This window comes from Perna viridis, chromosome 4 (genome assembly GCF_037379345.1).
Source record: "Perna viridis isolate PV_CMFRI_1.1 ecotype Kerala chromosome 4, ASM3737934v1, whole genome shotgun sequence".
Classification (NCBI taxonomy): domain Eukaryota; kingdom Metazoa; phylum Mollusca; class Bivalvia; order Mytilida; family Mytilidae; genus Perna; species Perna viridis.
In genome coordinates this window covers 17,200,704-17,213,574 of record NC_142448.1, presented here as the reverse complement: position 1 = coordinate 17,213,574, position 12,871 = coordinate 17,200,704, and the positions used below count along the sequence as shown (strand labels likewise).

The following is a 12,871-nucleotide window of genomic DNA, read 5'->3' as shown; positions in this document are numbered from 1 at the left end:
TTTTGTCGCATTTGCGTATAGTTTTGTAGTATGTGCAAATAAAATACATTTGAACTTCTCGGTGCACCATACTGTTTCACATATTTACTAAATTGGATGTTGTGCAAGTTCACAGGTGGCCTTTGTTAATGTTCCATTTTGTTCAAAACTGTGAATGGAAAGGGCGCTTCGCAAAGATTTCCCCAATATTATTAGTAAAGAAGTCTGTAAGTCTACTGATCGTCCGATTAATATGTAATATAGTATGCCTTTTTGTCCTGATCTAATTAATATGTTTAATGTTGTAATTTATCGTTTCATTTTCATTGCTTCGTTTTCATTAGTGAAGCCTTATAATTTTCTCCGTGATCAAAGAGTTACATGTTTATATCATAGATCGGGTTGGAAATGAACCTTTTAAAAAGTTCATGAATACATGTGTATTTGATGAGATATTGAAAACTAAAATGAAGTAGAACGTAAAGATAAAGTTCATTTATACAAGGATTTATATATAGATTTAACTCTTTGATTTATACATTTAGCAGATATTTCCAATTTGAAAGCCAATTGTATTTACAACAATACTATAAGTTTAATTTTGTCTAAATGTACATATCTTAAACTTTTTTCTACAGTTTAACACCTTCAAACATAGCCAAATTATTCGTTGACAAGACAGAATCCCCCACGTGTTGAAATATAGCGAACTCGGCGAGAAAATTAGGTTTTTATTTCTTTTTCCCGATTTCGTATTTTGAAACTTTTGCGCATATACGGCTAAGTTGCCAGTGAAGCCGTATATTTTATCTATTACGTACAAATAATGAGAATGCTGGCACGTGGCGCTCTCCATACATTTGTTACTAACGTGCCACAGTGCGCATGTCTTTTCGATAGTTCCGGATTAGTGTGAAAGAAGATCACTTGCTCCTCTCAGTAACATTAATCATAACATTTAAACAGAAAAAATGGCTCTAAAAAGAATAAATAAGGTAAACAAAAATGAGAACATCATGTTAACGGTACTCAGGAAATGAAGAATTGACCGTCTTCAGAGAAACAAGGGATAACCGACAGTTTTTGTCTCGTTTCCGCCATTTATTTTGGATTCGTTACCGTTGTTACTCCATGCACGAAACGTGCCTAGTTTAGTCACCGACACAGGCATTTCAGACAAGGCTGAAAAGATGAGCTTTTGAATATCGTGGTTATACCGCTTAGTCACACCTATTTTCACTTTCTTAAGCTTATGCTGAAGCCATTACTCAAATAGGGGACATAACTCATGAACTGTTGCTGCTGGTCTCCAGGAATGTGTTCTTTTTTTACATTGATCTCAAATACAGTTAGAGGATATTAAATTTCCGAAAAAGTGTCTTACCTCATATTGTATGATCAAATGTTAGCATAATTTCTAGAATAATTCCATACAAATGTATAATTATACATTACATTAGTATAATCCAAACTTTATCCCTTTTGGGAACCCCTTTGGAAGGAGGGGCCACTTTTTAAGCGAAATAATTCCTACTGTTGGTGGATGATTTACCCAATTGAAAAAATTGATAGTTAAAAAAAAAGTTGAAGTATTTTTTATGTGCAGGATACATGTATTAATATAATATTGAACATATTTGTAAAGAGGTGTGCTTGTTTTCATTATTTCAAAAGTTACAGACTGAAGTGAAAGAAATATTTTATGCCTCCTATTTAGACAGTGAGAATGAAAATAAGATACAGCAAGTACTTCAAACTTTCCAATTTTTACTAAATTTTGAAATTTTCACAACTGTCTAATTCTAACAGGAGTTAGAAACCTACCCAATCAATTACATAGAAGTTACAACCTGTTTCCTATAGACTTCATATTCAATTTTTTTAAAAATATTTTAACACATTTGCTACTTCCGAAATTGCATTAAAATGTTAATGAATAGGCTTTTGAACACATTAAAATTGAAGGTTGTCCGTTTATTTTAATCAGTAAATACTGTCCAGTGGTGATGTTAGTCTTTTTTTTTTCAGTACCCTTCTACATGTAGTTATGCTGTTTCCTTTAATTAAGTTTCCTAAATTGCCCCAAAAATGGCTAATCCCAATTAGAAAGTCATTCCCAATTTGACAAGTCTCAAGTGTTCAAAATTACTGTGCATATAACCATTTGTTTTCTTAAATTTTACAGGAATTACAAGATTTAGGTAGAGATCCACCAGCACAGTGCTCAGCAGGCCCAGTTGGTGATGACTGTAAGTTGTGAAGTGTTTTGTGTCTACAATTTACAGTAATCTATACATGAAGTTGATAAAATTTCTCATGGTTTTAGTACAATATTTACATTTTAATCTACCAAAAGTCTATGAAAGGGTTAAATCCAACCATACTGTACTTCATATTCTGACTTAATTATGATTATAGAAGTTTTGTATACTACATGTAGGCTGTTAAAATTTTGAATCTTTTATACCTGGCTGCTATGTATATGCAGGGTTTTTTCCAGGATTTTGAAGGCTTTAGTCACTTACCCAAGCCAATTTTAATCAATAATATCATCCTTTTGTCGGCTCGTTATGAATTAATACCGCTTGATTAGGTAATAAGATTACCTGTAAAAACATTGTGTGATTGACACCTGCTGTGTAGAAAGATCAAGGATTTCTTGTCATTAATTGATCTTAATTAGCTTGGGGTCATAAATTTGTCATTTAAACATGATAGAATGGCTTTTTATTTACCATTGTTTTTTTCCATTTTGAAATTTAAATGGCGAAAACGGGTTGAAAAACTTTCGTCATTTTTCAAATGCTTTGTCAAATGCGAAAGTGGCGAGCACTAAAATAATCACTGTATATGTAGCGTGTATGATGACTGATAAAAGTATTAAGTGAGGAACTGAGGACGTCATCTAGCACTTGAACATGGCTCAGCAGTATTGACTATCATATACCAAACAGTGCATGCACATAGCTGTATGATGAGGGGACAAACCTTAGTATTGCAGATTTACACTTTATGATGCACATGTACAAAATGCTCTTTTGAATTATTTCAAATAGGGAGGCACTTGTATTTGTTTTATATTAATAGTTGGCATGCTGAAATGTGTAAAAGTTTATATGTATTTCCCCAGTGATAATTGAGGTATTTTTCATAAAAATTATTTTAACAATGAAAAAAAGAATTAAGCGCTACCAGAAATGCAAGACTAGGAAATCTCAGACAGCCTTGGATAAGATTTCAATAGTTTTCAAAGAGGAGAACATTGAAATCTTATCGAAGATGATAGATTCTTTATAATGTCTTAATGTGTATTCATTTAGTCATTTTCTTAAACAGGAAAGAGGGATTAATTTATTTTTATGCACTGACACTTAACAATTTTCTAAACAAATTATGCGTATTTTAAGTCTACCATTGAGTGACATATAGCAAGGTTTTAGCTAGGATTTTGAGGGCTTTAGTCACTTTCGCGTAAAGCACAAACAACATATTATGGACAGCAGATTTTTGTAAATAGTCAATAGTATCATAAACTATATAAAGACGTAAACATACTTAATATATTTAAGTTTATAGATACAGACATAACAATAAATATAATAAATGTTATAATAAAATAACTGTTATTTTCTATAAGAAAACGTGTTACATAATAAAATAAAATAATTACTGTTAGAATAATAGGTTTTTAAACATCATGACAAAGCTTTGATGCGTTACGTCTAGAAATAGTTACTATTTTGTCAAAAGCTACTATTATGGCATGAGAAAATCCTCCTATCCTTTCCCAAACACCACACCTCAAAAGCCCTCTTCAACCTAAAACTCCTCAAATCAGAGGGATGGATACAGATCTTTAGAAGAGAATAGACTGATGAAACCTTGTTCCTACGATACATGTAGGTCTTGATCAGATTGTACCTACTAAATCCCCTCTCATGGTCTCCAGATGATAAAGCGGAAACTAGACCGATAGAAAGGAGCTTGGCCACATTGACAAAGTCATTTTGAACTCTGTAAGCGGTTGCTCCATGATGTCTTGCTGCTGGGTGGCAATTTTTTAGTAACCTTTGACCCCTGATAATGAGTCGAATTGAAGAAGTCCGTAATCATTGTGATTTCGTTTCAAGAAGAAAGAGAATCGTAAAATAAATATGTATCGTTGATTAATACTTTCTAACTATCCAGTTATTGCGTTAAAAAATCTATTCGAAATCCATTAGATGACCAGTCACACATTGGAGACACTGTTTATATAGTGTGTGCATTTAAATTCCTAAACATAGATAGCTATATATGTGACCTGGTAATTACCAAGTGTGGGGTCATACACTTGTCAAAGCGTTAGGCCAGGTGAAATTATGTAACTTGCGATTGACAGATTTAACAACATTTATATTTAAGGTGACGAAATTGTCAAAAATTGATCTGAAATACTTTTTAAATGGATTTTTTTTATACACTTTTCAAATTTTAAGTGACGAAAACTATCAAAAATATTTTCGTCATCTATGAAATCCTTTTGTAAATGGCGAAAATGACGAGTGCTAGCTAAATCACTGCATATAGTGCTTCATGATTATTTTTGTAGTCTTAGAACATGTATCACCATTAGCAGGGTTTTAGCCAGGATATTTTTACTATTAATCACTTTTGCATACACACTTGTAGTCTGTTTAGATTAGGGTGACAGTGTTAGAAACTGATTTTTTGTCAACATGGACCCATCATAATATTACATAGACAGCACTGTACATTTTAAAGCAACTTAAGCCAATTTCATCATAGACCTGCTTGATTTTACATAGACTCAATCCATAGGTCTACTGCTTAATTCTTTCACTGTGGTAAGGTCTTGAAAGATGGAAGTTATTACATGTATTTCTCTCAGTCTAAAATGTTCGATTTGCATTTTACTTAACAAGTTCATTAAAATGATATGCATTTGTTTTTTTTTCTTTATTTCAGTATTTCATTGGCAAGCCACTATCATGGGTCCAGTAAGTATATATAGCTGGTCATTAAAACGTGTTGATTTGGGTATTTACTTTCTTCAAAATTATGCAGTTTGTGATTTCTCAAATCTGTATAACTTAATGTGCATGGAGAATAAAGTAGAATTCATAGAAACCTTGTATGACTGGCTTTTATACAGTAAATTATCTTATTATTGTGTCCAAATGGGCTAAAAATAGGACAAAACCGAAACCATATAAGGAACTTATAATATATTGACTATCAGTTATAGCATGCAATATGATTCAACAAATTTATTTTGCAGCCTGACAGTCCTTACCAGGGAGGAGTATTTTTCCTAACAATACATTTTCCAACAGATTATCCTTTCAAACCCCCAAAGGTAAGTTCAATGTAAGCTCCTTCATAGAGCCAAACAAAGCTCATAAAGACAGGTGACAGTCTATTGACTGACTTGAGATTGTTTGCCATATTTTGGTTGTCAGTCCCCATCATGCATAGAAATATTAATACTGCTGACATTTTCATGCCGGTGGAGTTGTTGTCTCCTTGACATCTACACCATACCTATTCTCGTTATAACAAAACTGGTAAGGAGTACTGAATGTAGAGGCAGTTTTTTTCTCTTGGCAATTTAAATAGCTGATAGGCCGAAAAAAAAATTCTGGGGTCAGTGATATTGTTACCCTTTTATTGCAGCTGAATATCGGCAGTTTCCCTGGAGACTTTTCCCAAAATGTTGAAAAATAGTTATCCCAAATGGAGGAAATTCCCAATTGTCAGGCATATTTTATGTTAAAGATTAGATAAAGAAGCCAGTGAAATGTTCCTCGAGACAATTTCTTGGCTCGGTACTTAGTTCACTTCTGGGCAATGTTTTTTTTTCTTTTTTCGGCATGTTGTAACCTAATTGGGAGTACGTATTTGTCAGTTCGGTATCAGTTTTCAGTTTCAATCAGCAAATGACCTGTTTATGTCCCCCTTTCCATATTTTCCCAATGTGTTGAAAATACTGCAAAAATTTCCCGAAATTAAACAGTTGGGACTGCTTTTAAAACCAGGAACAAAATCATTGAGTTTCCGCTAGAATCTTTTTCAACATTAGGGTCGGTACACATTTTTTTTTTTTTTAAATTTATAGATTTGCGGGACATTAAATTCTACTGGCTTTGCTCCCTCTATTATGACACCCAGTGCTTTCATTAAGAGCCGGTACCCGGAACTTTTACCCGGCTACAGTAGTGTCTGGTACCGGCAGAATGAAATAAAAGCAAAAAATAATCATGAGGAAAAATCTAGTAAATAGATCCTTCTGTGTGTAGGCTGTCTCCAAAATCGTGATCTCCTGTTTATGGGTGTCTACGTCAAGGTCCGCATTGGAATCTAATCGGTAAAGTGCTCTAACCTACGACGATTTAACGTACAGTGTCCATAAAAGAAAACATGGTGACTTAACAAGTGACTTAACAATGTCTAGATTAAACAAGACAATGTTGTATTTTCATGAAAAAAAAACTAAATTGTTATAAACACTGTGATTCACAGGGTGTTTTTGAAGTTTCCTCATACCAGTCGAAGAGATTCACAATAAGACACATGCAATTGCACTACATGTCACAGTAATGATTAGGCAATAAACAACAACAAAGTTTTATTATGAAAATTATTTAATCAGGATGAGGAACCACCTCATGTTATTGAATTTCATTTGATAAATGATTAGTTTTGTTCCTATGCTTTTATTTGTGTGTGTTAGTGTTCAAATTTTGTAACAGGCAAATAAAAGCCTAAGAACAAAATATGACGTTTATCAAAATTTCATATAAAATGAGATAGTATTAAATAGTCAACAAAGTTTATCAGCATTAGTCTAGAAATGGATCTGGTGGGAATCATGGGGAGCTCTGGATTTCAGGGTTTATATTCAAGTCAAAATTTAAATCTCAAAAAGGCTAACATCCAGGAACTTCTGAGTGGCTTCGGGCCCCCACCAGGCCATTGCCCTTGACCCACTGGGGGCCTTTTTTGGCCCCCAGACCCCTTGCCAAATTTATTTGGTTCCTCCTACTTTCTGTAAAGTACCTCCTGCCTGAAAAATTAATGAAACCCCTGGACATTGCCGAATTCTGAACTTATCGAAACCACTGTTTCATTTTTGTAATAAATTTTGATCCTCTACATTGGAGAGCAAGGCAATTCTATTAGAAAATCAATGAGGGGAATGTTGAAAATCCATTTTTTGGGGGTTGGGTTTTAACACCATAGAAAAAAGAAGGTTGGTCAGGTTACTGGAAAGAATTTTTTTTTTAAGCCTTAGAAACATTTTACTTATATTCATTCTTAGTTCTGTCTTAAATTTCTTGTATTCTCATTTATTCTGCTGCACTCCAGATATAAAGCTACTGAATTTCTCAATTAAGTAGCATGGTATCTCATCATTATTTACAGTTAAGCATATAGGTTTCAAGTAAAAACTTTTACATGTTCAAAAGTAATGATTAGAAGAAGTGATGATAAAAACCTTATTTGTTTCAATTTACACTTTATTAGAATAATTTATTTAAATCAAAACTTTTTTTTTCAGGTTTCATTTACAACAAAGATATATCACCCTAACATAAACAGTAATGGTAGCATATGCCTTGATATATTAAGGTCACAGTGGTCTCCTGCTTTAACCATATCTAAAGGTAACTCATACTATGCTATGAAATAGATTTCTTTTGATTTGTTTTTTCTTATTTAAGCACTGATTAGTATTCCCTACTGCTTTCTCAAAAAGGTAATTCATTGGTAAATGGTAAGAAGCATTCCTTTACTGAACGTAGAAAATGATTGTCCTTCCAATTTTTGGAATTACTTTCTTTGGGATATTAATGAACAATAATATACTGCATCAGAAATCACTTGTCTTTTACATAGCCTGAAAATGTATAAAATAGATGTGACCCCACATTCTTTGATATTGTAAGTAGGGAATGCAATGTTTTCCAATGAAATGCACCAGTCTTCTGATAGTCTTATACACAAAGAAAAACCCAATTTCACCAAATCCCTTAAGTTTCATGACTATCCAGTAGTAAATATAAAAGCATTGGCTTTAGGACATTTGGTTTATTGTAAAGGCTTTTTCAAAGATTAATATACTTATGTATGCTTTAATGGTTCTTATCACTAGAAATAAAGCACAGGAAATAAATTGAAACTGGATTAAAGCTGAAATCATATTTACAAAGACAGGACTGAACGAGGTTGTCTTGTTGGAAACCTACAATTAATGCCTCCTGGTAACAGTAATAGATGGTTAAATTTTATAAATGATTTAGAGATTTTATCTTTTCTAAGAAATTGAGCGGTATTTTTATGTTAAACAGTCAGAAAATATGATTTCTTAAGAGATCTCATACAATGTTATTTTACCCAAAAAAAATTTTCAGTGTTATGGTCACTATTCAATCACTCATTTCAAGTTTATACCATGAATTAGACAATATAAATTACCGTGAATTAACTCTTGTATATATATAAACCTTACAGTTCACTATTTCTGTATAGAAGCTTTACATTATACTATTTCTCTATTAGAAAGCATTGTTCATCATTCATATTCCTTTGCATGACTTTCAGAGTTATAGTTTTCATGGATACTTCACTGTACAGTACATCTCAACTGATTCTGTATATCTTGTAGAATTTTAATTAGCTACATGTATATCATTAACCACATGTTCTAGCATGTAAGGATATGTTATATGTGTTTCAGTCCTTCTGTCCATTTGTTCGTTACTAACAGACCCCAACCCAGATGACCCGCTAGTACCAGATATAGCTAGAATTTATAAAACTGACAAACCCAAGTATACTGAACTTGCTAAAGAATGGACAAGAAAATATGCTCAGTGAATCTATAGACTGCATACATTTGATAATGGAAGCTGATTAACACTTAGTGGACCATATACTACATCTTTTATGTTAATACTGTAATCATAGAACTGTTCTTTCTTGAAATAACAAGATTCTAAAATTATTGTTTTTTTAGGGGATAAGCATTTTGGTTTGCTTCCCAGTTTAGTGCTATTTTGTCTTTATTTTTAATGAACAAAAGTGACAAGTGACCATAGCTAGCTTTCTAATTATTGTGTTCTGATTGTATTCTGTTTATTATTATTCTCCTTATATGTGCCTCTTGTTTTGGGCAAATGTATGCAGCCATAGTTATCTTTTGTTATGTCTCCTTTAAAAGAAAACATTTAGAGTATATCATATTTAATTATTCAACTTCATTTGTAGCGCTGCTACACAATATGGCTTATACTTACTTTGTGCACTGCATTTCATATACAAAACTAATGTCATATATAAACACAACTTACATGACCAATTATTTAATTGACTTTTAACTTGATAATGGCTAGATTCAATTGGAATATTAATCACAAGCTGATAAATCAGTATTGTTATTTGATTAAAAAAAAAAACCCATATTTTTCTAAAGTTCTAATTATTTGTTCATGCATTTATTGTAAAAAATGTTGCCCAAAAGTCAAAAAAATATTTAAATTTTATCAAGGCTTGTATTCCTATTACAACATTATTTTCTTTATGCTAGTAGAGTATTATTTTGATGGAAGCTTATTTCTTTTTGTATAAGCATATAATTAGCATAGTGATTTCTTATTCATGTTTTGTGTGATATATTTATATCAAGCAATTTCTGAAAGGAGTGTGGTTAAAAAGCAATTTACTTTTGTCTTTTAAATGACTGCACGTCAGTTGTCTTGAAAAACATTTTTTTAAAATTCAGATTTCAACAAAATGAACAAAATGCAAAAGAAAACAGTAAAAAAAAAATGTTTGTGACTTTGTTCAAGATTTTAGAAAATTTTGAAAATGAAAGTAAACTATCAATAATACAGTTTTCAAAAATTTTATTTCTATGATTGCATTAAAGTGAAAGATGTGTAAGGAAGTTGTTCCAATCTTTATGTATGGACATATGGACAGTTATATTTATTGTCACATACCAGTATGTCATAAGTAATATAGGTCTGGCATATTTTAAGCATCCAGAATATTTAGGGTTTTTTGCTTGGGTTGTGTTCTTTTTTTCTTCATTTTTTTGTGCATTTTGTAAATCATTTTTATGAAAGTCGTACAGAAAAACAAAATTATTTGTCTGGTGAAGTTAATTCTTCATATATTTTCAGTTCTTCTTTCAATATGCTCGTTACTCACTGACCCAAACCCAGATGATCCATTAGTGCCAGACATAGCAAGAATATTTAAAACCGATAAACAAAAGTACGCAGAGTTGGCAAAAGAGTGGACGAGGAAATATGCCATGTGATTCTACAGAAAGCAACTTTTTTTACACAGATTTGAAAATATATGAAGAATTATTATGTACATTGTCGAATGTTAGAAATGAGAAGCATTGCAACTTATGCATACCAGTTCATTATTGACCATTTGCTGGTATTTTTACCAAGTACATATTTAAAGATAGATTTTCAGTGTAAAAAATAACATTCTAAACAATAAACAATTCTGTAAATATTATGTGTACAATGTATTAATCATTTTGAAAAGGTCTTTTTATTTTTGTAACATTTCCAATCATTAAATATGTACTTTCGTCACTTGCTTCCAATATCTGCATAAAATCTAATTTTGACTTCTAAAAATATTTTTCTTTGTTTTGAATTATATTTGAAATCTTTCATAATAATATTGTGATATTGAAGGCTACAACTGATTAAATATCATACCTCTCGATGTTGTGATAATTTTGTATTCATTTTTTGAGATGATACAATTCAGGTATTTTTAGAAGTTGAATTAGGTAGTGTTCAATGTTCCCATGTTTTTGCATGTCAAACAGTTTGTATACATGTTCCAATCTGTGTGTAACAATTTAGTTCAGTCTCTTGTTGGCTCTGTTTGTATAAAGTAAGTCTCTTTTTCTAAATACTTTTTCAGTGCTTCTCTCCATATGCTCGCTATTAAATGACCCAAATCCAGATGACCCTTTAGTACCAGATATTGCCAGAACATACAAAACAGACAGACCAAAGTATAATGAAATAGCAAAAGAATGGACACAGAAATATGCTCAGTAATTTATAGTAAACACTAAAACAAATCTGTATTTAAACAATTTTTCTTTTTTGTTTTTTTGTTTTTTTTTTTTAAGTTTCTCGACAAGAACCTTAATGTAAGTGCTAGAATAAGTTAGTGCAAGGATGAATATCCAATTTGTTTAAGTTATTTTTGTTTTTATAGAATATCAAATTGAATATATCTCTTAAATTTGGACTGAAAGAAATTCCTTAGTGTAATGTTATCTTTTCATGGGTGATTCGGCATTAAGTCCTTAATATTGACCCACAGATTTGTCCTGATACTTTCATTTGTGTTCAGTCGTCAATGGATATGAAGTAAACAATGATATATATTAATGATATGTATGACTAATATAGTACACTTTGTACTATACTGTACTATTGTTTAACACCTCTTTGTTCACTGAGATGAGGAGTGATCATTTTGTACATGAGGAATCTGAATGTTAACCATTAAAATTGTACAAAAATGTGGAAAAAAACATGAACAGTCAAAGATTGTAATGATTGCACAATTGAGGTATTGTTTTCTCAGAATTTAAAATGAAAATAAATAGACTATTATTCCTTAAGTTAGCTTTGTAATTGATGCAATACTTTATTGAAGTTTGTACATTTCTGTGGTTACATTGTCACCTTCATGTTTGAATAAAATCTGATTTCATTTATAATGTTGTTATTCAAATGTTTCCAAATAGACAACTGGATTTTGTATACACAATAATGTACAAAGAACTTCTAGAATGTTCATATTAAGGTCTCAACTACTAACATGCTGGAGATTGGCTTTTTTTGGTTCAATTTACCAGTAGATTCAAGTAGACAGTAGAAGTACAGTACTCTTATACATGTAAATTGTATAAAATATAATACATGAATTCAAGATCATCACTGGCTAGACAATTTGAAAAAGTAAATTCAGCAAACTGCATTGCCATATCCCTTACTAATAATCCACGAAAATACTGAGGGAAAACTTAAGTAGAATCTAACCTGAATACAAAAGGGTACAAGGTTTCTTACATTTACTGGTATGTGCCTGATGTATCAGTAATGGCTGAAGTGGTATAGAATTTGTATTTCCATGACAATATAACTACAATTGTTCCATTTAGGGGCTACATCCAATCTGCTTTTTGTCCCCTTTCAGCAAATGCTGAAGGGGACTTAGGTCTGCACTCCGTCCATCAGTCAGTCAGTCCATCAGTCACACTTGGTTTTTCTAGACTTTTTTTTGTAATGCCTCATCCAATTGATTTCATATTTGGTATATAGTCTTATCATAACAAGTTACAAGTTAAGTTCAAATGACATTATGGTTGAACGATTTTTACAGAAGTTTTGGCCCTTGGACATAGAAAATTTCATGAAATTTTATGTTTTCTGGACTTTTTTTGTAATGCCTCATCCAATTGATTTCATATTTGGTATATAATCTTATCATGACAAGTTACAAGTTAAGTTCAAATGATGTTACAGTTGAATGATTTTTACAGAAGTTGTGTCCCTTGGACATAGAAAATTTCATAAAATTTTGTTTTCTAGACTTTTTTTTGTAATGCCTCATCCATTTGATTTCATATTTGTTAGCTAGTCTTATCCTGACAAGTTACAAATTAAATTTGAATATTATTGCGGCAAAATGGTTTATATAGAACTTATGGCCCTTTGACATAGAAAATTACGTAAAATTTTATGTTTCATCATTTTGATGCAAATTGCTGCTGTCATTCTAGAGTTATTTGCCCTTTAATTCATAATAACGAAGTTTTTTTCAACTTTCCAGGTGA

General features: G+C 31.5%; 1 protein-coding gene across 3 annotated transcripts; it reads left to right on the top strand.

Moving 5' to 3' along the window:
- The first annotated feature begins 855 nt into the window (after window positions 1-855).
- On the top strand, window positions 856-11,752 carry LOC148619105 (ubiquitin-conjugating enzyme E2-17 kDa). 3 transcript variants are annotated; one of them, XM_088578664.1, is made up of 6 exons: window positions 856-974; window positions 2,165-2,228; window positions 4,948-4,979; window positions 5,261-5,338; window positions 7,541-7,646; window positions 10,939-11,752. In XM_088578664.1, exons 1-6 carry the CDS (start codon window positions 951-953, stop codon window positions 11,076-11,078), a joined length of 444 nt encoding a protein of 147 aa, XP_088434790.1. In that variant the 5' UTR covers window positions 856-950; the 3' UTR covers window positions 11,079-11,752. The 3 variants fall into 3 exon arrangements, with proteins under 3 accessions (XP_088434790.1, XP_088434788.1, XP_088434789.1); XM_088578662.1 differs by having other exon boundaries at window positions 10,167-11,752; XM_088578663.1 differs by having other exon boundaries at window positions 8,720-11,752.
- Window positions 11,753-12,871: the final 1,119 nt, after the last annotated feature.